The sequence below is a fragment of the Phasianus colchicus genome, chromosome 15, assembly GCF_987193195.1.
Source record: "Phasianus colchicus chromosome 15, bPhaCol1.hap1.1, whole genome shotgun sequence".
Taxonomy (NCBI): Eukaryota; Metazoa; Chordata; class Aves; order Galliformes; family Phasianidae; genus Phasianus; species Phasianus colchicus.
In genome coordinates, this window is record NC_143450.1 from 453,235 (window position 1) to 479,061 (window position 25,827).

Consider the following 25,827-nt stretch of genomic DNA (forward strand, 5'->3'; position numbering starts at 1 on the left):
AGCTCGGGCACACCGAGCGGCAGCTGGGCATTGCACGCAGCCTGCGGAGCGCACGTGGGCAGGTGGGGATCGGCTGATAGACAGCGCGGGGCTGCAAGCCGGCAGGGAGATGGCTTACACTGGTACCAGGCAACGGGCGTCGGGGTAAAATCAAGGTCTGAAGAACGTTTGGGTCCTTGTGGAGTTCTGTACGGCAGACCCGACCGATTTCAGTTTAAAGGGAATCATAGAATGGCCAGGGTTGGAAGGGACCTCAAGGATCACAAATCTCCAACCCCCTGCCACATGCAGGACCACCAACCTCCACATTTCATACCAGATCAGGCTGCCCCGGTGTGGGAATGGAATGTTGTTTCTGCATTTGATATTAAAAAGGAGCAATTGGTTTGAAGAAGTAGAACATCATGCATTTGTATTTTGTAACTTATCCTTAGAAATAGTTGATCTAAGAAGTACAATACAGTATACGTTAGCGGCATGTTTTAGAAACGTTATTACTGAATTATGTGATTAATTCTTTCTTGCAAAACTGTAATAATTGTTAAATGTTCCAAACAATGCGAGTATAGTGTGCTAAGGATTAAAAAACATATTGTAGAGCTGTTCTGTAAGGATAAGAAACAGTCAGCAAAAGAAATACAGATTTAGCAAACATCAAAGAAGTCAGGGCCTCTGCACAAGGCTGAACTGTCTCAGACCGTGAGAAGGTTGGGGTGTGAAGGCAGGCACCAGGATACTCCCCTGCCTCTCTTCCAGGCTTCTCTTTGTAGAAAGAAGGACAAGCAGATATCTGCAAAATAATGATCAGATGTGGAATAAGTTAATTAACTACAGATTTATGCTTATGCAGCAAAAATTTATGTTTGTCCAGTGTTTCCATGTTCAGTGAAGCGTTGAGAAGATTGTGAACCTGAAGTACTCAGCCAGTGAGGAACCAGGGGAGTAAGAGATAAGCGTCGGGAATAGGGAATAAAAGAGGTAACTCTTTTCTGTGTGCTCTCCTGCTTGCAGGAGGCCCGCCATTGCAATTGTGAATAAAATCTGCTTTATCAGAGATACCGTCCTAGAAAATTATTTGGATATTTCCTACACATCTGCTTTGATACCTCAATCTTCCAATGAAATTTGCAGTCACTGCAGTTATTGCCACTAGTGGAGTGTAGATAGCTGCTTTTCCAGAATATTTGCTGCTTCCCATTTTATACAGTCGTTGCTCTTTTTTGGATAGCACAGTTGCTGTAAGTGCAGCTTTTGTTCCTTCCTACTGGAAGGCAGTTTTTATGTCAGCAGGATGCAGGGGTTAGCTTGGCTGAACAGGAACAGCCCACAGCAGGCTGAGCTCTGCCAGGGGTAGACCAACATGCAAAGCACCTGGGCCAAACAATGATCCAGGCTTTAGAATGGAGCATATTACCTTGGCGAGCTGTTTAATGATTCAAGCTTTCAAGTCATCTGTTTCCCCACAAGCAGAAGGGTCAGGGAATGTCACAGAGAATCAGCTAAGCTTGGGAATACTGCTCTGGCAAGGCAGCCCTTCTGAGCACAGCATCTCAACCTGGACCAGCCTTCAAGAGGGGACAGCATTCCCTGGCCTGCTTTAAGCCATCCCAAGTTAGTCTAGTTGGATGACAGCTGGATGTCTGTGTACCATTTGGCCCAAAGCCTGGGTACTCAGGTACAGCTGACAAACACATGAGGCTGTGCATACATTTCCCAGGAGCTGTGATGTTAAAGGGATAAGTAGTAGGAATGGATGCAACCAGGATGTTGATGTGAGGGGATGATACACTTGCCTCCCACACCTCTTATCACATGAGAATGGCCATATGAATACTTGCTCTGTAAGCAGTGGCAAACAGGGACAGCTCTTAGAGCAGACTCCTTGTGCTCACCTGCACTGCTCTGCACTGAGAGGCTTCAGAGATCCTAGCAGCTGGCACCATCAGCTACTTTGGTAGAAGTTTAAATGTTTGTCTGCAAAAACAAGCACTGGCTGTAAGCAGGCCGAGAGCAAGACACGGCCAGATTCAGTTCTCTGTGTCCACCTGCACACTGGGTTGTAGCAGCTGCAGTTGTGTGCAGCGTTTCCTGTTGCTGGATGCTTAGAGTGACCAAACCCAGACTTCATGAGAGGAAAACTGTCACTACCATTACGATACTATGCATGCAGATGAAGCTTGATTCAAGTATGGCAGTGAAGGTCTCTGACTTACCTGTCCCCACTTTTTAGGAGTTCCTAAATACATTAAGCTGCTCTCAATTATGAGTATGTCCTTTGTCATAAACATCCCTCTGACAAAATGGTTGTTTTGACATCATCTTCCAGTGGCTGGCATAGCCAAGACTTAGAAAAATACAGCACCTCCCCCAGAGCTGCAATGGCTTTGCTGCTGCTTGCTGATCCTCCCTCTTACTGGCGGTTTTCCTTTACAGGACACAGTTCTTTATTATGGCCCAAGTCCCTGTGGGTATCTTCTCCTTCCACAAAGCTGCTCACCCTGGAGGAGGCACACGCATGGACACGAGGCCACAGCAGCTCTCCCGTTGTGTCAGACAGCAGAGACATTGAAGTGGAAGAAGGCCCCACACTTTTACAGTAGAAATTCCACACAGTCATTGACTTTCCATCTGAAAGGTGAAGAGGAGTTTCTTTTGCAGCACCTATCATAATTGTTTTGGTGGGGTTTTTTTTTCCATTATTAGAAACGCAAAACTTGCTGAAACTAAGTTACCCTAATTGTGCCTGAAGTGTTGTAGTGAATTTCCACTCACTTTGGACTCTGAGGGCTCAACCAACATACATTTGGCCGATGGGCTCAGTTTAGCCACACAACGGTGCTGTTCCTTCCTGGTTAGGCAGGCAGACACTAGGTGTATAAAGCAGCTGACGTCTATCCTTGCCTGTACTGCCTGCACGTGGAAACATCGGGGTTTTCCAGATTTCAGACACGTGTCTGAAACAAATTTTGGTTCTCCGCTAAGCAGAGCTGATGGACAGACCTGTTGGCTCTAGAAATTAAACATGGCAGTGAGATGAGGCCAATGATGTGCTAACGTAAGAGGAAGAGGTGCTTTGGAATGCCTTTTATGGCTGTACAGTTCCTCAGGAAGCAGTCACACCTGCAAGCTAAATAAAAGCTGTCCCTTAGATGCTGTGCTGTACAGTTGTGGAGCCTTTGCTCACATGAGCTGCATCTTGCTTTGCATAGTTTAGAGGAAATTAACCAGCAAGACTTCAGGGCTGAGCTATAAGAATGGAAACATCCTCAGCTGTTTGACAGAGACCGAGTTTCTAAGGTCTGTGTCAGCCTGGGAAATCCATCCTGTGTGGCCAAATGCAAATTGCAGCATAATTCCAGGAGCCCTCAGAAATGGAAGTCATAGCCCTGGCAGGTAAGGATGCAAAGCCAGCTTTCAAAACGCTGTTTTTCAGCAGCATAGAGTTCATGCTTTCAGTGTGCTTGTACCTCATTCTAGTGTCCAAGCCTGTGCATAACATCTTCTGTTCATCCCTGTCTTTCCTGAATGGGTCTCATGTTAACTCAAGACCTGGAGCTGGCAGAGCACACCCCTCTTGTGCTGTTCCCCCGAGTAGTTTTTGGGAGACAGCAAATGGGCACCCGTAAAAGAAGTCTCAGAATGTTTCCTTCTGACGCTGTTATTATGGAAGTAAGAATACATTCCTGGTTCCATTTTGCTTTTGTGTCAGAAGACAGACATTTTGTGTCAGAAGATAGATATTTAAGCTACCTAAAGTCACTTTTCCACAAAGATGCCCACAAAAAGAAGGCATCCAATATCTTTCTGTAGCTACAGAGACTCTGATTTCTCAACCCTTTCCATGTATGTTTCACTGTCTCTTTCCAAATTTAGAAACAGAACTGTGCATTTTTGCAGAAGAACATACCACAAATCCCAAAGTGTGGGCCAGTGGGGAGTTCTATCCCATCTTCTCTCTGATGCCTTTAGTCTTCAGTGTAACAAACACATTCTGTGACTGTGCTTTAAGACAGTCTCCCTTGAGCATTTTAGCTGTGCTTGTTTAGTGCTCGTAAAGCCAGCTGTGCAAGTGCTGCTTTCCTCTCCATTGCGAGGGGATTGCTGTCAGGAGCCAACCAGTTATCCCAGGCACATCCAGCAGGGAGCTGCCATGGCACGATGGGCGTGTGGAGCAGCTGTGTTCCAACCTGTCCTCTGCAGCAGTCAGCATTCTGCGGGTTACTCTTCCCCAGTTTGCAGAACGAGTATCAGAAGTTGATACTCTTTTGTGAAAGAGTAAATGGATGTTTAAAACAGGGCAGCATGACATTCCTGGCTGCAGACAAATAACAGCAGAGATGCCTGCCACCTCCGCAGTAAAAGCTGGACTTAATGAAGCTTATCCATCTGTGTCAGGCAGCAGTATCAGGGCAATGCTCTTCAGGTCTTTGTTTTCCTGCAAAGGATTTTGAACAGCTGAGCTCACCCTGCCTTTCATTCCTTGCCATCTCCCCCTTTTTCTTCTAAGGTGAAAAAGGCAGCTTTGGAAGGAGAATGATTTCTGAGAAAGACTTAGAACCACAGCATGCATAAACTAGTTTTGCTTTTGCAAACAGCTTAGTTTCAGACTAAATTGGACCTGATAGCAGCTTTAAAAAGAGTTTGAGCACACTTAATTAACAGCTATTGCTAACTCCATACGTGAGAGTCTTGCATACTGCTTGAAGCCTGCTTGAAAAACAACACCAAGCCATTGCCTCCTTGGGCAGTGGAAATTTAACACTCACCCCTGTGTATCTGCTCTTTCCTAGGTGAATCTAAGCGGTTTCGACCCAGAAGACCCAGGCCCAGTAGTGGTGCACTGTGTGCTTCCTTCAGTGCTGAGCTCTGAGGAAGCATGAATCGCTGCAGTTCTGATGACAGCTTTCCACAGGACAACAGTGATGGGGATAATGAGCTCATCCATATTCCTGCCCTCGTTTCTCCTGGCTCTGCTGAAGATGCTGACCTGAGCCCAGCAGACATCGCAGTCACCAGCCTGGATTCCATCTTTCCCAGTGTCTTTCCAGTGCAGCCCACCCTGAGCAGAGTCATCCAAGTGCCTGGACAGCAGCACCTCCATGAGGAGCAGGTCAGCATTGCTGAGGAGCAGCTGAGCCTCTTGGAGGAGGACTTAGACTCAGACAGACAGTCCCAGGCACCGGGCAGCACGCACAGGTGTGATGCAGTCACACTTCTCTCTGAATTCTGTGCTTGATTAATCCGAACAAATCTTTGTCCTATGATGAGCAAACCACGCTACCTACCAAATGATGTCAACATGTTCTTTCTCACCCTTCATTTCCCTTTCCTGCATGTGAAGCAGCAGCCCGCTGATCATCGGGGACTCAGTTTGCTATCAGGGAGCGTCAGCGGTCATCAGAAGGCTTCGTTGGCTGTCAGAGGGCTCCACTGATCATCAGATATCTTCACTGACCGGCAGAGGGCTTCACTAATGAACAGAGGGTGTCATCGATCATCAGAAAGGAGATTTGAGGTGCCTAAGGGAGGGGATTTTGGGACTCCGTGTAGGGTAATGATGGAGGGGAACTGGGACTGAAGGAAGAGGGCTGAAGCAGATACAAGTGAGGGGCAATAGTCTGAGAAAGGGAAGGGGTAAAAGGAGAGTGACCTGTGCACATTGTGGCCATAGAGAAGGTGGAACAAAGGGTGAAGGGTTTGGGAGGAACTGGAAGGAGGAATTGGGAGAGAGGAAAGGGAGGGTACTGGGGCTGCTTGGCAGCACGGGGAGCTCCGTCCTTTAGGATTTTGGAGCAGGCAGCACAGAGGGGATGGAGAGGCCCACAGGTGCAGGACATGAGGTGCGGGGCACGGAGCTGGGGACCCCTTCCAGCACTTAAGGGTTGGCCTCTGCCAGGCAGGGACAGATATGAGCGGTTCCTGCTGAGCATGGGGACGAGGACACAGACACACAGAGTGTGGCTTTGTTGAGGTCTTTATTGATCACTGGAGGATGTCAGTGATCATCAGGGTCTTCATTCTTCTTCAGAGGACTCCACTGGTCAGCAGAGGATGTCAAAAGGTGTCACAGACCATGGAGAAGCCTTGTCCCTGCAGGGTTTGTGCCCCAGGAGTTTGGGCAGGAGAGGGGCTGGCAGCAGCCCAGGACAGGATGTGGGTCCCCTGGGGGCAGCAGCCACAGCCCCTGTCCCATCTGCACAGTGACCCTGGGCCATCCCTAGGACACCTCGAGACCCTCCTCTTCTGCACAGCTGTCCAAAGCATGAGGGGTGGCAGTGGTCCCCCTGGAACAAGGCATGGAAGGTGCCCTCCATCCCATCCATCCCCAGGCCCTATGGCCAGTGCTCAGGGCTCCAGAGATCCCCAGGGTCCCTTAATGTCCCTGTTCCAGTGCCACCCTTATTGTAACAGACTTCTTCCTTATGTCCAATCTAAAGACTCTTTCCCCTTCTTTCTTGCAGCCCCCTCAAGATACCAAAGGCCCCAGTCTCCTCTCCAGGCTGCCAAATTTGGTGCATATCAAGAAGTGCTTCATAAAGACAAAACAGTGGGACTATAAAGATTAGAATATCTTTAACCTCAACAAAATATTTTCAAAAATCAGATGGACTCTGTTATAGAATCTAGTTACATGATAGCAAATCTGACTGCAGGAAAATCAAAACCATTTCCTGATGGTGACTTTGTTAAGCGATGTACGGAAAACACAACAGGTATAATGTGTCCTGTGTCCTGATTTAATAAAAAAAATAAAAATAAAAAAAAAGGACAGGTGTCTGTATCAGATGTCTGTGGCTGCAGAGGCTCTTCCAGAAAAAGAATAAGGCAGCAGAACCTTATGCTCACACTGCAGTACAAATGCTACAGGAGCAGAAACAAACTGGGAAGCTCTGGGTTCCTCCCGGGAAGGCAAAACTGTACAGAGATGCACCAACTGTGTTTGGTAGTGCCCTCCCACCCTCAGATTTCCTGCACACAGCCTCACGTCACTCCCCTTCACCCTGTCCTAACTAAGAGACCAAAGGAGCACTGATTTAGTACAAAGCACAGCAGCATCACATTAAAATGCAAGTTGTGGTTTCGTGGTCAGAGGTATTACAGCCCAAAGGTTGTAATAAAGTTCATGTAAAGGAGGATAAAATACAGATGTTCCATACACAAAAGCAAAGAGGAAAGGTTGTGAGGGTGTTTCCCAATGAGAAGTACGATTTCAGAAAGGGACACGTAGAGAACCCAGAGGGATATCGAGGCAAAGGTAACAATGACTGCTACAAAACCAATGGTACAGAGAGAGAATTCACTGCCAGGAGTAGCTCACAGTCCAGTGATAAAGATTCACAGCACTGGCTGCAAGGTAGTGTTTTAATTAAAAACCCTAATTAAAAACAACCTGGATTTCTGAGCTAACTGTACTTTTAGTAGGGGGGAATCGCTAAACAGTGCTGCAAAAGAGGGATGCAACAAGGGGCATAGCAATGGGGGCTTGTGCACAAAGGAACTGATGCAAAGCCTCGTGCAAACTAGAGGGCTGTGGGGGGGGGCAGGCTTTTGGGACCAAAGCAACAAAGGGGGGGGGAGGGCACAGGAAGCGGAAGCAGGAATGGGAACTGGTGGGGGGAGGAGGAGGAAGGCAATGTGGCTGAAGTGTGCAAGATGGGATGGTGTGTTTGCATGGCAAGTGGTAGGGTGATGGGCTGCACACGTGTGTGTGGCACAGGGGGTGGAGCAGAGTGCAGTGGCCAAGTCCTCCCTAGGCAACATCGGGTGTCAGCAACAGCAGGAGCACTTGGAGCACTGCCTCCAACAAGAGCAGTGCCAGGATGGCAGTTTGGTGGTCCGAAGCTGCATAGTTTCTACTCTGGACCAGTAGTAGTGCAGCAGCTCACGGAATGCCACTGGACAAATCAGGCCGTGCACTCTTTGTCAATCTCTAATTGTGACTGTTTTTTATTGACTACAGCCAAAGCTGGAGTGCCGAGTTGGGTGGCACTCGGAATGCTGCCCTGTAACTCCGCGCACTGCAGCTGCTGCCTTCTGCTCCTCCTCTCAGTCCTTCAGCTGCAGCTTCTGCATCATCTCCACAAGGCTGCTCACTGCGGAGAACTAGAAAGAAACAAGGCAAATGTAGAGAGAGGACAGAAACAATCTAGGGAGATCTCATTAAGAAAGTCTGATCAGTAAACTTCCAGAATGGCCCCATGTGGCACAGCACGTTCCTGCCATTCAGGACACTGACATTCCTTCCCATAACACACTGCCTATGCTCTGCAGGGGGAACGAGGTTCCAAAGGTCGCAGTGCCCAACATGGCAAGGCTCTTTATCACAGCAAAACCCTCCAGCCGTTACCAACAGTGTCCTTCTCAAGCCAGAGGAAGGCATCCAAGCTCCCCAAAGCAGCTCTGACTGACAGCGTGATTTCCTCAAACACACAGCTGGGTGTTTTCCTATTACATGGCTTGCCCTGGGATTCTGCAATATCTTTCATGTCTGTCAGATGGAGGCCCTGAGAACAACAAGAGCCGTATTTGTGCTCACCAATGACTCACCTCTGCATGTGCGGAGTGAGTACAGTTCCACTCTTCTCTCTTTTTGTCCTCGTCTTCTCAGCCAATCGGAGCCGGAGGCGCAGCTGCTGACCAATCAGAAACCGGAGGCGGGCCAGAAATGCCGCTGACCAATGAGAGGCATGAACAGACCGGAAGTGCCCCTAACCAATGAGAGGTCGGGGGTGGGGTGGAGCAGCTGTGGGGGAGGGGCCTCGGTATGGTGCTCTCTATTGTCATAGGGGATGGGATTGGGATCGGGATTGGGGATGTGGGATTGCGATTGGGATAAGGGATTGAGATTGACGGGTGGGTGATGGTGTTGGGATGAGGGGTTGGGAATGAGATTTGCAATTAGGATGTGGGGTGCGGGGATATGGATATGGGATGGGATATCAGGAATTGGGGTATATATGGGATGGGCTCTGGATACGGGATGGACTTGGAATGGATATGGGATCATACAACCTTAGAATCGCTCAGGTTGGAAAAGAGCTTCAAGATCATCAAATCCAACCACAACCCAACCATACAATCGACCCAGTCTATCCAGGTCCCTCTGCAGTGCCTTTCCCTCCAGCAGATCAGTGCTCCCTCCCAACCTGGTGCCGTCTGTGAACGCACTGAGGGTGCACTCAGTCCCCTCATCAAGATCATTGACAAATGTGTTCAATAGGAGCGGCCCCAGTACCAAGCCCTGGGGGGCAGCACTCGTGACCGGCCGCCAGCTGGAAAATCCTGCTCTGTGTGTACGGAGTTGATTGGGTCCCTGTCTGAAGACAAAACTGGCAGGACCCAAACAATGTGGGGGCAGAAGAGCCATAGCATGGGAGGTATCTTTATGCCTATCTGCACAGCAGGCCCAGCTGCCCCTGTTTCACCCCTCCATGGGAACTGCCCCTGCTGGAGTCTCTTCTGGATGTAGTGAGCCAGGGTGATTCCCCTCCATCTGCCCATGCCTGCTACCCATCCCCGCGGCAATTCATGCACTGAGCATGTACCATGGAGAGCTGTGTGAAACGCCCTCTGCATCCTGCTGCACAAAGAACGGCAGGGAGAGAGCAGGGTGGAGCTGGCGGCGGCAGCTGAGGGACACGGCCATCTGTGGTGCCCCATCCTGCCCCAGAGGTGGGTGTGGGGAGCTGGGGGGCTGTGACACAGCACAAATGACTGCAGGCAGAGGTGTGGCAAAGGGAACACAAAGCTTTTAATAACGTATCATAGAAAACAAGGAGTAACAGTAACAACAAAAATCCCCAAATTCCCATCCCACAACAGTTGATTGCCCAGACAACATTCCACCGCGCTGCAATGATGACTTTGGAGGATGGCTGGGTTCTGGAGGGGAGGGATGGGGCTGCTGGTGGTGCCTCTGGACCACTGCTGCTGCTGCCTGGTGCCGCAGGGCCGGCGAGGAGCGCAGGGTTACGGGTAGCCGTACTGGTTGGCTATGGCCATGTCTATCTCCCGCTGCACCAGGAACTGCACGGGGCCGATCTTCATCTGCTGGGCCGCCTGCTGCCGCTCCTCCTGGGCCAGCTTCTTCATGCGCTCCCGTTCGGGCCGCAGCTTGGCTGTGATGGGCAGTGACTCCTCCATCACTATGGGTGCTGCACCGCCACCCGCCCGTGGCCCCACGCAGGGCACAGAGTCCATGGGGCGCTGCGGCTGAGGCTGCTGCTGGTGCAGCACTGGTGGTGGTGGTGGTGGTAGTGATGGTGGGTCCCTCTGCAGCGGTGATCTCCTCAGCGGGGATGGGCGCAGGCAGCTTGGTGCCATCTTCTCGGCAGTGCCCTCCTCTTGCACCGTGCTGCCTGGAGATGCTGGCACTGCCTTGTCTGTGCTGCTGTGTTGGGGCTGGAGGGCAGCAGGGCTAGCACTGGGTGAGGGTTGGGGCTGCACAGAGGGTGGCTGGCGCACCGGGCCCACCACAGTCACCCTCTGCCCCAGAGGGTGCATGGCCTGGATGGATTTACACAAGTGCATGCGCAGCTCACTGGCAGTGCCCACTTGCCTGCTGCTACTGGCTCCTGCACTGGCCCCAGACAGCTTTGCTTGGCACGGGTGTTTGCGGCCTTTTCTCTCCATTCTTTCCCTGCATGGTGGCAGCTTCCTTTTCTTGGCTGGAGCGCTGGTGGTGGGCTGCTCCTGCTTGGAGCTCTCCCCTTTCTGGGGGATGCCATCAGGTGCAGGGCGCTTGGCCCGCTTGGTGCTGCCCCTGTTGTTCTTTTCTGCCACCCGGCTGGTGACAGAGCCCGATGACAGGGGCGAGTGAGACTCAACCACCTGCGGCTCCCTTTGCTGCACCTCCTCGATGGGCTGTGTGCTTTGGGCTGAGGGATGTGTGGTAATAGCCAAGGTGGTTGGTTGTGGACTGAGCCAGGCACTCACAGGTGGGTACGACAACCCACACTGCAGCTCAGGCAGGAACCCAGGGGATGGTGGAAGCCCCCAGAAAGGGTCGGTGGGTGTCCCGGAGGCAGGCTGTGTGCTGAGCTCTCTGCTGTCCCCGGTGTTGTCAGGGAGCTCAGCGATGAAGCATCCTGGAGCAGGGCTGCTGGGGTTCTCATGGGGGACCTCAACAGCTCTTACCACATCTGAAAATGCAAGAACATCCCCCAAAATGGCGATGATAGCCTTCCCACACCAACTCTGTGCAAACACCCACCTGCAGCTCTGCAGCCCCCAAACTCATCACTGATCCAAGAGAGCAAATCCTGGATGTCCATGATGTCCTCCGGCACATCCGAGCTGGTCACCACTGCTGGGAAAAGCAAGAAAATCCCAAAGGGTCAATGCCAGCTCTCCCGTACCATGTTCACAGTAAGGGATCTCGGGTGAACGTTTCCATTACAAATCAGGACAGGAAAGGTAACTGTAAATCCCAGGGATTAAGACTCCAAGCAACAGGCAATGAGAACAGTCCCAGGAAAGAACAGGCAGAAAGCCTAACTAGAAAGACAGTACACCAAACCCAGATGCCTGTTGTGTGTCTGTACCTCTCTTGGGTGCTGTGCCACTCTCCGTGCTCCTCCCCTGGCTTTCCACATGGCTGCACTTCAGAGGAAGGCCACTTGTATCAGCTTCTGACAGAAAAGAGACAAGACAGACATGAAGAGCATCTCTTTGGAGGAAGATCTGAGCACTGCCAACCACAAACTTCTGGTCTTCAAGAGCAGTTTTGTCAATTTGCCTTTCTGCTGCTAAAGCCTTCTACCACTTCTGCAGTCAGCACAGAACTGCAGCATCCTTTCCTCTCTCCTCCATCACAGACAGCTCTGCATGCAGCCCTGTTTAGAGGCAGGTACCCACATCACAGCTCACAAGAGCTTCTTACCTGTGGAGGCTTTCCATTTCCCTCCTTGCCCCACACCATTCCACAGATGCACAGGTTTTGTCCCTACAACAACAGATCATGTATTGATTTCACAGACACTAGCAGGCAGCAGAAGTATTGTCCAGTAAGCCCATGTCCCCAAAGAAAACAGAAAGATGCCACTTGGACAGCCCAAACACAAACTGACAGTTCACTTCTCACTGCCCCTTCCTGCACTCCACATGGATGCTTACTTGACATCGCCTACAGCACTGCAACTGCAATCTTCAGCTGCCTAGATACCCAAGTTCTCCTTTTGGACAGGAACCCTACAGAAAGTATCAACAAGTCATGAGGAAGAAGCATTTTCCCAGATTTCTTCTGCCGTGCAATGTAGTCTCTTGAGGAGGGCAATGCTTGGAATGCAGTGCAGTTCAGCTGGCTCCAGCTTGTTTCTGACTGCCATGGCTTCTGTCAGCAAATGCCCCCAGGTCCCTTTTTCCCCCACAAGTGTGCAGTCAAGTGTCCATGTCCCCAGCTGAGCACCTGGCTCTCTGCCATGACTTCAGCGCGGTTTGCTGAAACACCTGCTGGGTATGGCACACTAAGCAATCCATGGAGCAGTGAGGTGCAAGTTGTACTTTATGAAGACTGCACTCTGCTTCCTTTTAAAGGTCTGACACAAAGGTGGGGGCTCGGCAGCAATTTTCCAGGGAAGAATGACATTTCATGATCCTCACCGAATCGTGGGATGGAATCTCAACAAGAAATGTTTCCTCTGGATACAGCCATTCAGAAGGGCACCATTTGATCTGGGAAATCTACCCCAGCCCAGCTTTTCTGCTGAGATACCTCCTAGCAACCACCCAGCACCAAACCCAGCTCACCTGGTCAGCCTGCTCAGCCTGTGCTGTGCCCAGCTCACACACACACTGCAGTGGTGCTTCCAATGGGCTCTCACAGAACGATCTCTCTCAAGAAAAGCACAGAGCTCAGTCTCCGTGTGCAGCACGCTCACGAGAGCATGAGCTCTGCTCGCCAGCTGTGGCACAAACGCTCCCACCCCAGCAACGACTGTGACCTCAGCGAGTGCCTGCATCACTTCTGTGCTTTCATCATAAGCAAAGGAATGGTCACCTCCTAGATCCAAATTTTAGGAAACCAACACCAGGGTCACCCAATGGGGTGAATGGGGTTAATTGAATAGGGGTTAATTGAAGTAAAGCAACAGAGAAATGAAGATGACTCTTGTGCAGCCCAATAAAAACACAATATGGCCTCGTAGTGGTCAGTGGAGTACCAGAGGAACTAGTAGGAACTGGGAGGAGTGCACATCAGTATGGACCAGAGTAGTCCAGTATGGCTGAGTAAAAACCAGTAAGGACCAGTATGGCCTCAGAGTGGTCAATGGAGTCCTATAGGAATCAGTAGAAACCAATAGGAAGGCACATCTGTGTGCTCCGGGGCCAGAGCCGACTTTTCAGGATTTGGCTTTAGGCTCCATGGCCGGTGCCAGCCTGTTTGGCTGTAGATGTGGCTTTAAGCCCCAGGTCTGGTGCCAGCCTCTGTGGCTGTAACTGTGGCATTATGGCCCAGGGCTGGTGCTGGGCTCTCTGGCTGGAGCTTCAGACTTCAGGGCTGGCACCAGCCTCTCTGGCTGGGGCTGGGCTTTAATCCCCAGGGTCGGTGCTGGCCACTCAGGCTGTGGCTTCAGGTCCAGGTGGCCAGGGCCAGTCTCTCTGGCTCTGTTTTTAGGCCCCAGGGCCAGTCCTGGCTTCTCTGGCAGCATCTTTAAGCTCCAGGGCGTGTGCCAGCCTCTCTAACTGGGGCTATGGCTTTAAGCCCCTGGTCTGGATCCAGCCTTCTGGGCTCTGGCCCAAAGTCACCAGGGCTGGTACCAAATTTTAAGAAAACAAAACAAGGGCCACCCAATGGTATTATCTGAAGTAACAAAACAGAAATTAAGATGACTCTTGTGTAACCAGCCTGGGTCATCTCTCATTCACACACCGCATCATCAGACCCAGGAGATGTTGCCTCCAGGCTGCCCCCAGATTGAAGGCTGGAAGTATTTGGGCTTCCAAGCAATCAGCAAGCATTTAGATGAGTCAGCCCTCTGGTTTTTGTGAGGACAGACAAGTCCACCTTGGAAAGCCATCTTGGCAAATGCAGAATAGCTTTGTTCTTGAGCCACAGCACTCCATGGCCAGGCACTGCTCAAACACTGGGCCTGCATTTCCTCCTGGGCATCCACATGTGCTCTGAGCCTCCTGCAGCTTTCTGCGGGGTTTGTGGCTTCCTGCTGGGGAGCTCCTCGTGTTCTTCTGCAACTGCCCCCCAGCATCTGCAGCATCTTCTGCAACTGTGTCCTCTGGTACCGTACCGGGAGATGCATCAGAGTCCATTAGCCTGCACTTCCTTCCTCCAATCAGCAGCTGCTCCTACACTGACCTTCATTCACACCGGGATGCGGTCCACTTCTAGCACCAGCTGACCTGCAAGACAGAGAAAGGAAATGTGGCATTAGCACAAATGCAGAAGGCCAGGGCTGTGCCACCACCACGTACTGCAGGCTTGGGAAGTCAGCTGCAACTGCAACCTTTGTCAGAAGTAAAACAGGCACTGTAAATTAAGTGTGACTTCTGAACTGAAATAATTCCACAGTCAGAAATAAATAGTGAAATCTCTTACTTAGCTGTGGGTGGTTACTTCTGAATTCTTTTGCTTTTGGGAAAATATGGACTTGGAATTGAAGGACACAAGAAAAATGAGGAGCACTTGGCACCTCAGGAAAACTGAGCAGTGCAGGGAAGATTGTTGCATTTCTTCTTCTCCTGGCCCAGAAAGTAATCTTCCCACCTTAAAAAGAAAAGAGAAGAGCCTGACATAGAGTAGACACATTACAGTCTCACATCATGGGTAGAAGCTGGAGAGCTCTCGTGGTACAAAGCTCAGGACAACTGTAGAAATTAAGGTTGTCTCTAAGCTTTAAAACAATATGAAAGACAAGGTTAAATGCAAAACATCAGCACTTCCCGCAGAGCACATCACACAGCTGTAGGCACCACCTGAGAGGTAACAGATCAGAAAGGAAAACCTTACTGTGTGAACACAGGGACAAGCTACTCTCTTCTTCTGGGCCTTTGTTCACAGGATTTCCTCAAGAGCGCTGCTCAAGCTGCTGCTGTCTCCAGCTGTTGGTCATTTCTACCCGCTGGATGCTGTGCCCACAGGTCATTCTGCTTTGGGCAAAGCCTGCTGGCTTACTCCAAACCAAGGTCGCAGGCCACGCCAATCCAGCTGCTTTGTCTGAAAAGGCTCAGAGGCCACACATGGGATCCTTTCTGCTGGTGGCTCTCTCTGGGCAAGAACCTCCACTCTCAGAGCAACTGCCAAGAGCAGGAAGGGAGAAAAAACTTCCAATCCCCGTGGATGTGGCTGTCTGCAAAGACAACAGGCTGCCTGCTCTTCAGCAGGGTGATGCTCACCCAGCAAAGCACTCACCCAGCAGATGCCTTTCCTTACACTCAGAACTGTCCCACATTTGGGCAGCCCTTCGATTACATTTCCAATCCAAATTCACACATATCTCAACCATTCCTTCTGTGTTAGTATACTTGGATCCCCAGCTGGGGCTGAAGAGGTCAACACAACAGAAATAACACAATGTGCAACTGGAAAACACATCTCAAAGCTGACCGACCTTGGGCACAACTCACCAACCAAGAGCCAAGCCTTGCAAACTTGGCCGATCTGAGCATGTGGGAGGGGGCTGGCAATCACACCAGAAGTGTCTATTTCAGTTGCAGCTCTACGTAGAGAAGAACACCAAACAGTAACAGGTGTGAATGAATTCATTCACAAGCTCCACAATGAATTTGTTCTTTATTAAAAAAGCATGCATTCCAAGTCAAAAAGGTAACAGCAGGAGTTGATATCAATGGAAAACGTTCCTCTTCCTACACCTCATCCTCCTGCCCCAACTTTGCTTGCCTCACCTTTACCCCAGCTCCTGGAAGATGCCCACAGACTTTAAGTCAGGTCTCAAATCCATAGGACTCCTTTCACATTACTCCATAAAAAAAGATTTCAGACTTGTTTCACGCACTCTAACTGACCAAGCAGTGGTATCACAATCACTTGTAACACACGGAAGCACCCAAACCCTGAGTATTTTTTTTCCCCTCCACTACCAGGTTCTTCTTAGCACACAAGACTTCTCTTGCTCCTATAAAACAACAGCCAGCAGTACAAAGCAAGCAGCTACTAAGGACTCTAAAAACAAAGCCTGATCCACAAAGCACACCTGAACTTCACAAGCACACCTGAGCTGCCTGCTTGGCTGATGATAATTTTCAGGTATTTTATGAGCTAGCTGAGAAGAAACAGCTTTTTGTGTTGGTTTGATTACAGGGATTTTTCAAAAGCCTTCCCTGCTGGCCTCGCTCTGCTCATGTGGGAGCCTTACAATTCATTTTCATGGTCAATGATTAGAGGCCACACTCAAAAGCTTCTAACAACTCCTGCACCAAGACCAACATCTTCACAACCATCCTTCTCACGTGAGCCAGGGAACAAATTCACAGCACAGTCTTTCTGAACTACTATCATATCATTAACATTTTGGGTGGTAGAAAGACACAGCAAATAGTCCATCAGATACATTCTGGCACATCTCCCATGAAAAACAGCATTATTCAAACACCTGTTTTCTAAAGATGAAAAACATACAGTAAGCAGCAACAAGAGGCTCTACTTTTAAATCTTCCAATAGGGGGAAGTGTTTATATCCACTTCTCCTGACAACACAAACACAGTCCCAGCTTTCAAAGCCCTTCGGCCATAGCACAAGCAGACTGCATGTACATTAAAGAGCATGCACATCCTCCCCTTCAGAGCTCCATAACTTACCGGTGTTTCACACTGATGTAGCCTCACTAAAGCTTTGTAGGTGTCAAAGAACAACTGCAGAAGGCAAGAGGTGGCAGCCAGAGGACAGTACAACAAGTCCTGATGCCTTTCTTACATCTGTGGCTCTCCTTGGTGTCTTCTCAAGATCTGCTTTCTTTCTCAGCCTCTCCACAAGGCTGCACTTCAGTGGAAGGCCTCTGCCATCAGCTTCTTGCACAGAGAAATCTAGAAATATTTGAAGAGCATCTGTTTGGAGGAAGGTTTTAGTTCATCTTCACCATCTTCAAATCTTCAAGCATCATTTCTTAAATTTGCCTTTCCGCTGCTAAAATTTTGTGCTTTTCCTACAGCCAACACAAACTGCAGTTTTCTCTCCTCTCCTATCAAACACACCCTTTCATGCAGCCCTGTTCAGATAAAGGTACCCAAACTACAGCTCACAGCATTCTTACCCACAGAGGCTTTCCATTCTCCCTTTCTCAGTAAGATTCAATCAAATCCCATGCTCCATCCCTAAAACAAAGTATAATTTTTCCATGTCACAGAAACCGGTTGCCAATAGAAGTCTTGTCCTGTTAGCCCAACTCCATCAGATATCCCTCAAATGCACTATTGTTACAGCCAGAACTAGCTCCTTCTTCAACTGCAATGTACTTACAGAAAGTATTCCTGGTCTCATTCCTGCTGAGGTAGTGGCAAATGGACCCAAGTCTGCCTGGCAGCTCTACATTGCTCAGAGCAAAGCTGCATGAGGAAAGAAAATGCTATCAGGTGCAAAAGCTGATGAACACACTTCACTCCTGAGTTGCACAGGTATGAATAGAAACACCTTCACACTTTGGCCTCCCCAAGGAATTCACATAGCTTTAAGTACCACCATTTAGACACAGGCTCATATCACTCCACAGCCACCAATGGCCACTGTCGGCCTCTCTATTCCTTCCACTATAGCACTGTCATCAGTCACTCTTTCCACTCAAGACTCTCCTGTTTTCTCAGTTACCTCTTTGTTGCACTAAGCAAATGGTATTGCCATTAGCTACTGCAACCACCACCAACCAAACCAAAACCAACAGAATTATCGGAAAGACCAAAAAAAAAAAAACCCACAAAAACCCACTCTGTTTGTCACAACTGTCAAATGCTCAACGAGCAGTGTACAAAAATAAGAGAGATAACTACTTGGCCTCTGAGTTTCTCTTAGACATCCCACGGAAAACAACCACTAGCTGAGTTAAGCAAAAAGACTGCATGTAGAAGTTGCTCGATGCCCCTCACTAGAAATGCAAGGCTGTCCCTTAAGCAGCTTCCACTCACCATCAACTGCCGTTCTGAACCCAAGTGCACAAAATTAATTTCACTTCCACTGCAAATTGCCATAGCCACCAAGGAACAGCCAAATACCCAGGTAGTACCTCGGTAGCCTTGTTCCTCCGGTTTTCCATCTTAGCCCATATCTCACCCCTTTAACCCCAAAAATAGTAACCCCACCATTTTGACAGTCAAAACACAAATTAATATTGCACTTACCATGACACTTTCCTGCTCTTCCAAACAAATGGTTGCTTGGCATCCTTGACAGCTCAGAAGTAATATTCAAACAGAAGTCTCTCATGCTTCGTGACAGAAGAAACTCACTTTTGCTTGGTGGGAAGGACAGTCCTTTCCCATTGCATCCCTTTGTGTACTGAAAAGTGCAGTTGGCTCCATATATCCCTAGATAAATCATCTTTCTGCATTCTATTCTGAGAGATGCCCCCACAAAGCCCCACATCTGAGGGGCTGACAGCAGCATCAGATCTACCACAGCACAGCTGGGCTCGCTCCAGCCATGGACTGCCCATACTTTGCATACAATTCACTGCTACTTGCAACTCCTGGGGCTTGCTCCTGCGCGTACACATCCTGCAGGGTATCAGGTCTTCAGTTTCCTTAAATCCCTTGAAAAATCTCACTGAGAGTCACCGTACTGTCTGGCTGGGATACAGGCACTGGTCCACCATTACCTTTTGCAGTGCTACTTGTCCATCTTCATCACTTTTCTAGAAAAGGAATATGTGGTATGAAACTGGCTACAGCTGGGTCAGAGCAGTGCTAGCAAACTGCCCAAGCACATGCCATTTTAAGAGATGTTCACTTTGAGCCTCTCCCAAGAGCACTACTTCTATATCCACACACATGCCCATGTATATTCCTGCACCACAAGCCCTGGCAACAGAAAATTATTCCACATTTCCATCACAATAACTGTTGTAGTTCAGCTTGTGCCAAGTTCCAGCTTCAAAACACAGCTCCTCAGCTCCCTTTGAACCACTGTGCACAGTTAGTGCAGAAGAACAAGTTCTCTGCAAATTCATCACCTGTCTCTGCATGCAGCAATGACTTCACGAGCATGATGTGACAGCAAGCACCCTCTACCACACAACATTCAATGCAGGTTGCATAGGCATGTCTATATCTATTCTATATACACTTTGTTTTAGTATCCAAGAAAGGTCAGCAGAATCATGTAAAGAGCTGTAAAGGGAGAGACACTTCACAGCAATTCCCATTAATGTTCAGTATGAATTTCTAAGTCAAGAAGTGCTGAGATGTATCATGAAAAGAATTGCTATGCTGAGACTAGGAAAATGCCAAACACAGGCATTAATTCTCAACGGAATTTGTCAATGCAATCCCCCACAAACAACCATTTCATTCAGACTATTAAAACACGATAGCCTATTACGCAGCAAGTAATACCAAGTCACTATCCCTGTACTAACAGATGGGGATTCTAGTACATAGCAGCAGATTCATTTGCCCAGAGCACTCTGATATTGCAGTAGCAGGGCAGTGAGAGGTGTCAGTGCTGGGGGTGGATCTGCCCCCCAGCCCCTAGCTCCCAGCAGCCTCACCACCAGCACTGACCACAGCCCTGCCACAGATTTCCTCTGCTTGCATCTCTGCTGTGCTCATGCATGCTCCCTGCAGTTGTCAGGCGCACATATGCATGCTTGTGTGCCTGGCCCATATTGTGAAGCTCTGCAGAAACTGGGGCAGACAGCATCCTTCTGAGGGCTGAGCTAGAGGGGAAGAGGAAAAATCCCACACATGACACAGAGAATAGTCACATAAAACCTAAGTTTTATGAGGCTCTGTTACTAAACAGTGCGACATGGGCTGCAAAATGATGTTGAGGGAGAAAACATGCATTTACCTGGTCTGAACAAGGTAGATTCCTTTGAGTTCCTTGAATCCACAGCCATCCTGTTCATCCAGGAGCAAAAGCTGCACCAAGGGAGCAGGCAGAGGGTGGGGAGAAGAGAGAGAAAGAGCAGGTCAGTGAGCAGGGCTAAACCAGCCATGGAATAATGCACACAGCAAAACAGCCACATCAACTAGCTCCAAGACATGCTGAGTCTCAGGGAATTGAGGAACGGAGTCATCAGATAGGAAATATTTGAGTAAAGATGCAAAGCAAACTGAGTGATTGTCTCTTTTCCAGCAGTCAGTCCAATGTTTGCCAAGAGACAAAGAGAGAACAGTATACACAGAGAGATCTGTTGGCTTTATCCTATGGTGTAACTGCCCTTATGACAAAATTCCTTCGAGATTCACTTACGCTCCCTTGAACACTTGTGGCCTTATTTTAGATATGCTCTCTTAACAGATATGCATTAATGCTGCTCCAAAATCACTGAAATCAGTGCATCTTCCAAACAAGACATCCTACAAACTACAGGTGCATCAAGCTTGCTCTGATTTACGTGGCTCAAGACAAGCCTGTGAGTCTCCTCTCTGCCTTTCTGCGCATACCACCAAAGAACTGATGTACCAAATCCTGGAGCAAATGTGGAATTCCTCCTCCTGCACTATGTGATGTTGCGTTTCTGTGCCGCTGATCAAGAGGAGCTGCAGTGATACCTAATGCAACCAACAACTGTCCAACGACGAGTAACAGTAACAAACCAAATAGCAGCAGAGATTTCCAAGAACAGGAAACCAGCTCTTGAAGCAAACACAATCTCACAGAATCCATCCACTTCAATGGCAATACTTTCACTTTGGTAATTTGGAAGGCAAAAGTAATTTACATACCCTTTTCCCATACAATTTTGCCAAAAAAGAGCAGTTTGTGCTAGCCAAGACTTTATTGATAACATATACAGGCAGGACTAGCTTAGAAATGCTGCTAGTTCCTGTGGTTCTCCAATTGTCTGAGAAAAGGCAGACCATGACCAGTAAGCTAGCAGCTAAGACAGTGATTACAGGAGTCCCCTGGAGAGGATGACATATTGGACATCCCTCTTGTAGAGATAAATAACACCAGAGGGGAAGCTAGGTACAATATGGCACATGCAGAAGTCTTACACAAAAATGCAATAGCATTATAATATTATGTGTGTGCAGAAGAGGGGTCAGCAGCAATGAAGCAAAAGCTCTTTGCTGTTGTTTCCACAGTGGTTTTAGAAGCTCCTGCTCTCCCTCCAAGAATAACCTTTGCATCAAGTTCTGGCACAGAATCACAGAATCACAGAATGGCCAGGGTTGGAAGGGACCTCAAGGATCACGAATCTCCAACCCCTGTCACACGCAGGACCACCAACCTCCACATTTCATACCAGATCAGGCTGCCCAGAGCCACATCCAGCCTGGCCTTGAACAGCTGCAGGGGGTGCCAGACCTGGACGCAGTGCTGCAGATGGGGCCTCACAAGAGCAGAGTACAGGGGGGCGATCACCTCCCTGTCCCTGCTGGCTACCCCTCTTCTGATGGAGCCCAGGATCCCATTTGCTTTCCAAGCTGCAAGAGACACTGCTGGCTCATGTTAAGTTTTTCATCCATCAATACCCCCAGGTCCTTCTCCACAGGGCCGCTCTCAAGGACCGCTCCTTCCAGTCTGTATGGATGCCTGGGATTCCTGCGGCCCAATTGCAAAACCTTGAACTCTACCGTGTTGGCAGGTCTGAGCTTGGAGCAAAGCAGCAGGCACTTTACAGCCTCTTTTGTTTGCTTGGAGCTGCACGGTCTCAGCCCTACCATGAACTGTCTGCATGGCATGTAGGACCTGCCACACTCCCCACACATAGATTGGAGCAGTGTGAGCTGGTGGCTGGTGAGCATCTCCACTGGGACAGAGGCAGCTCCTGAGCAGCCCTGTGCCATGAAAACATTTTGCTTGTCAGTGTGAGCACAGCCAGAAAAGCAAATACTTTCTAGGAAGAGCCCCACGTAAATGTTCTGCTAAGACCAGGGCTGCTAGCCATTGCAGTGAAGTGACAAATCCTTTCCAAGTGAGAGGTGGCTTTGCTGGGCAAGGCCAATGGGGCTGTCTGCTTCTCACAGATGTGCCGCTGACCTGCAGGTGTCAAGAAGAGTTAAGGTTAGAATGTAATGTTGAATGCATTCAATAATTTGTTCACAATTAATTAGAGAAGGAAGATTAGAGGCTAGGAAAGCATGACTTCTCTCTTTTCCCAAAAGGAAGGGGCAGAAGCACCCTGTCTTGGCCCTGAACAACCTGCAGCACTGTGCTTTAACAAACTAGATCACTGGGAACTGCCTCAAGGCATGAGTGGAGCTGGGACATATCCTGGAGGATAGTCTACAGAGAGCAGCAAAGACCTTTAGGGTAACTCTCACATCCTCTTGAAGTTGACTTAAATATTGCACACAAAATCTCTCAAGTTCTTATCTAAGTTCTGGGGGAAATGATGCACTGATTGGAGTCAGTGGAAAGCCAACAACCTATTGCTTATGCCTTATTCATAGAATCATAGAATCACATAAAAGGCCTGGGTTGAAAAGGACCACAATGATCATATAGTTTCAACCCTCTGCTATATGCAGGGTCGCCAACCAGCAGACCAGGCTGCCCAGAGCCACATCCAGCCTGACCTTGAATGTCTCCAGGGATGGGGCATCCACAGCCTCCTCGGCCAACCTGTGAACAGTGCATCGCCACTCTCTGTGTGAAAAACTTCCTCCTAATATCCAACCTAAACCTCCCCTGTCTCAGTTTAAGACCATTCCCCCTTGTCCTATCACTATCCACCCTCATAAGCAGTTTATACACTCCTTTCAAATTTTGGAAGGCCACAGTGAGGTCTCCCCAGAGCCTTCTCTTCTCCAAGCTAAACAAGACTCACTTCATCTGCTCACTTCTCCAGCCAGTCCAGCTCCCTCTGGATGGCTTCCCTTCCTTCCAATGTATCGACTGCACCGCTCAGCTTGGTGTCATCTGCAAACTTGCTGAGGGTGCACTCAATGCCATCGTCTGTCGTTGATGAAGATGTTGAAGAGCACCGGTCCCAAGACCGACCCCTGAGGGACACCGCTTGTGACCAGCCTACACCCTGACACAGAACCACTGATCACAGCCCTTTGGCTGCATCCAGCCAGCCAATTCCTAATCCGTCCAACAGTCCATCCTTCAAATCCACACCTCTCCAATTTAGAGAGAAGGATGTGGTGAGGGACCATGCCAAAGGCTTTGCAGAAGTCCAGGTAGATGACATCCACACCCTTCCCCCATCCACCAAAGCCATCACTCCATCATCAAAGGCCACCAGACTGGTCAGGCATGATCTGCCCTTGGCTGTTCGGATCACCTCTTTGTCTCTCATGTGCCTTAACAAAGCTTCTAGGAGGAACTGCTCCATGATCTTCCCAGGCACAGAGGTGAGGCTCACTGGCCTGTGGCTCCCCAGGTCTTCCTTTCTCCCTTTCTTAAAAACGGGAGTAACGTTTCCCTTTTTCCAGTCAACAGGCACTTCACCAGACAGCCATAATTTTTCAAATATGATGGAGAGTGGCTCAGCAGCCACATCAGCCATCTCTTTCAGAACCCTGGGATGGGTATCATCCGGTCCCACGGACTTACATACCTTCAGTTCCATGAGAAGGTCTTGGACTTGTTCCACTGTTACAGTAGGATGGAATCCGCTCCTCTCACCCACACCTAGCGCTTCAGGATCCTGGCAGACATGGGGAGGAGCCTGACCAGCAGTGAAGACTGAGACAAAGCACTTATTGAGCACCTCAGCTTTTCCCATGTCTGAGGAAGCCAGTTCTCCGTCCTCATTTATCAGAGGGGGAATGCTCTCCTCGGCCTGTCTCCTGCCTGTGTGCCTGTAGAACCCCTTGTTGTTATTCACATCTCTCACCAAGTTCAACTCCACCTGTGCCTTGGCTTTCCTAATCCTATCCCTGCACAGACAGACAGCAGCCCTGGCAGGAAGGCAGTGCTGTGGCAATTTGCAGAGCTTAACACGGAGTTCCATCACACGTTGTGTTTTTGCACTCAGACATTACTGCCAAGCGGAGCGGCTGATTAGGCCATAGTGAGCCACTTTTTCCTAACAGTGTGTGGGACTCCAGCAAAACGTCCTCGCATGTTTTGAGGCAAAAGATAAAAGTATTCTACTGGGACTGCGGTGCTTCTTGTGAGGCACAATCACTGAGGCAGAAGGGAGAAGTATTACTTTATGTCCCCATGCAAAGTTATTGAGGAGAAATGAAGCTGTTCTCCCACTAAAGCTGAAATGGAAAGTTTCAGAACTATCACTCATGGATTCCTTTTGCTAAACTCACACGTTGGTTCTTAAACTGATGTGCTAATCCCTACTGCCGAACAGAGCACCCCACATCAATCCCTCCTTTTCCTTTGAGGATTATGATGTCCATATTGTTGGAAATACCCAAATAATTTATCAGGACAGGATCTCTGATAAAGCAGATTTTATTCACAATTGCAATGGCAGGCATCCCACAAGCAGGAGCACGCACAGAAAGCAGTGCTCCATCTTTTATGACCTACTACTTATCTCTATTATTATCTCTATTATCCCTACTGCTTATCTCTTTCTCCCCTAGTTCCTCATTGTAACACAGGGCTGAGTACTTCAGGATCACAATCTTCCTGATGCTCAACTGAACATACCGATACTGGATAAACATCAGTTGTTGCTAGCTAAGCATATATCACTAATTACTTAACTTCTCACACTTGTTCACTCAACACTCTGTCATTGTTTCTGGACATCTGCTCTTCCTTGCATAGAGATAAGCTTGGAAGGAGGATAGAGGGGAGTATCTTGATGCCTGCCTGTTGCATCCCATCCCCGGAGCTCTGTCCTCCCCCAGTCACTCCCCCGCCCCCCCAGGAGATCCCTGAGGGTTCTCTGTTCCCCCCCCAAACATACACTCTTTTTCACCCCCCACTGCCCCTCGAGCACCACTCTGGCTTCAGGCCCTGTGTCCTCCCTCCCCCCCCACCCCCCGTCCAGGGTATCTTACTGCCTTCCCCCCACCCCCACCACAGGTGGCCGACAACCCCCCTAGATTCCTTTGTACCCCCCATGCCCTCTTTCCTGACCTCTGGAGTCCGTTCCCCCATTTTGACCCCCAATATTTCCCAACTGGACCCCCTTTACATCCTATAGCAGCCCCCCCACAACCACAAGCCTTCTCTTCCCTCCATCCCCCAGACTCCTTTCCACTCATGGAAGCTTCATTCTCCTTTCCCCCTCCCCCCACAACCCCCATTCTCTGCCTCAGACCCCCTTTACACCCCACAGAAGCTCCCCACAACTCCCCATTTTCCCCTTCCATACCTCCCTCCATCACCAGACCCACTTTCCACCCCACAGAAGCCCCACTCACACCTCCCCCCCTAGATTCCACACAACCCCCCTTTCCAGCCCACAGAAGCCCTACAGACCCATTTCTCCCCCCCCCACAACCTCCGTTTTCCCCCCTTGGAATCATGCAGAAGGATCTGCATGGGACATCCTAGAGAGGTTTGAGGGCATCCAGGGGGTTCTGGACTCATACAGAAGAGCCTGGAGATGTCCCAGAGGTGTCTTGGGGTGTCCAGGGAATCCCTAGGTTGGTCCCGTGGCACCCTGGAAGGATCTGGAAGTTCCCACACTGGGCCCAGGAGCTCTGAGGAGTCCCTGGGCTGATCTGAAGATGTCCCAGTAGGGTCTGGCAGAGTGCATGGAGTCCTCATGTGGGTCTGAGTGGTGCTGGCGTCATCCAGAAGGGTCTGCAGATGTCCCAGAGGTGTCTTG

At 49.4% G+C, this 25,827-nt stretch overlaps 1 protein-coding gene and 1 long non-coding RNA gene across 2 annotated transcripts; both read right to left on the reverse strand.

Annotated features, from left to right (window-relative positions):
• Positions 1–9,709: 9,709 nt before the first annotated feature.
• On the reverse strand, positions 9,710–12,121 carry LOC149915805 (uncharacterized). The gene is made up of 3 exons (XM_090151075.1): positions 12,115–12,121; positions 11,544–11,630; positions 9,710–11,234 (listed from the first exon to the last, which is right to left on the reverse strand). The coding sequence occupies exons 1-3, from the start codon at positions 12,119–12,121 to the stop codon at positions 9,970–9,972; spliced, it is 1,359 nt and encodes a 452-aa protein (XP_090007201.1). The 3' UTR covers positions 9,710–9,969.
• Positions 12,122–17,021: 4,900 nt separating this feature from the next.
• Positions 17,022–20,945, reverse strand: LOC149915806 (uncharacterized). The gene is made up of 4 exons (XR_016471302.1): positions 19,971–20,945; positions 18,302–18,813; positions 17,430–17,515; positions 17,022–17,284 (listed from the first exon to the last, which is right to left on the reverse strand). It is a non-coding gene; the product is annotated as an uncharacterized LOC149915806 (long non-coding RNA).
• Positions 20,946–25,827: the final 4,882 nt, after the last annotated feature.

Bases quoted from the DNA above. Each gene is read 5' to 3' on its own strand.
- LOC149915805 (XM_090151075.1), bottom strand. The intron at 11,235-11,543 runs GTACAGACACAC...ATCAGTGATGAG, and splicing joins TGGCACAGCACCCAAGAGAG to TTTGGGGGCTGCAGAGCTGC.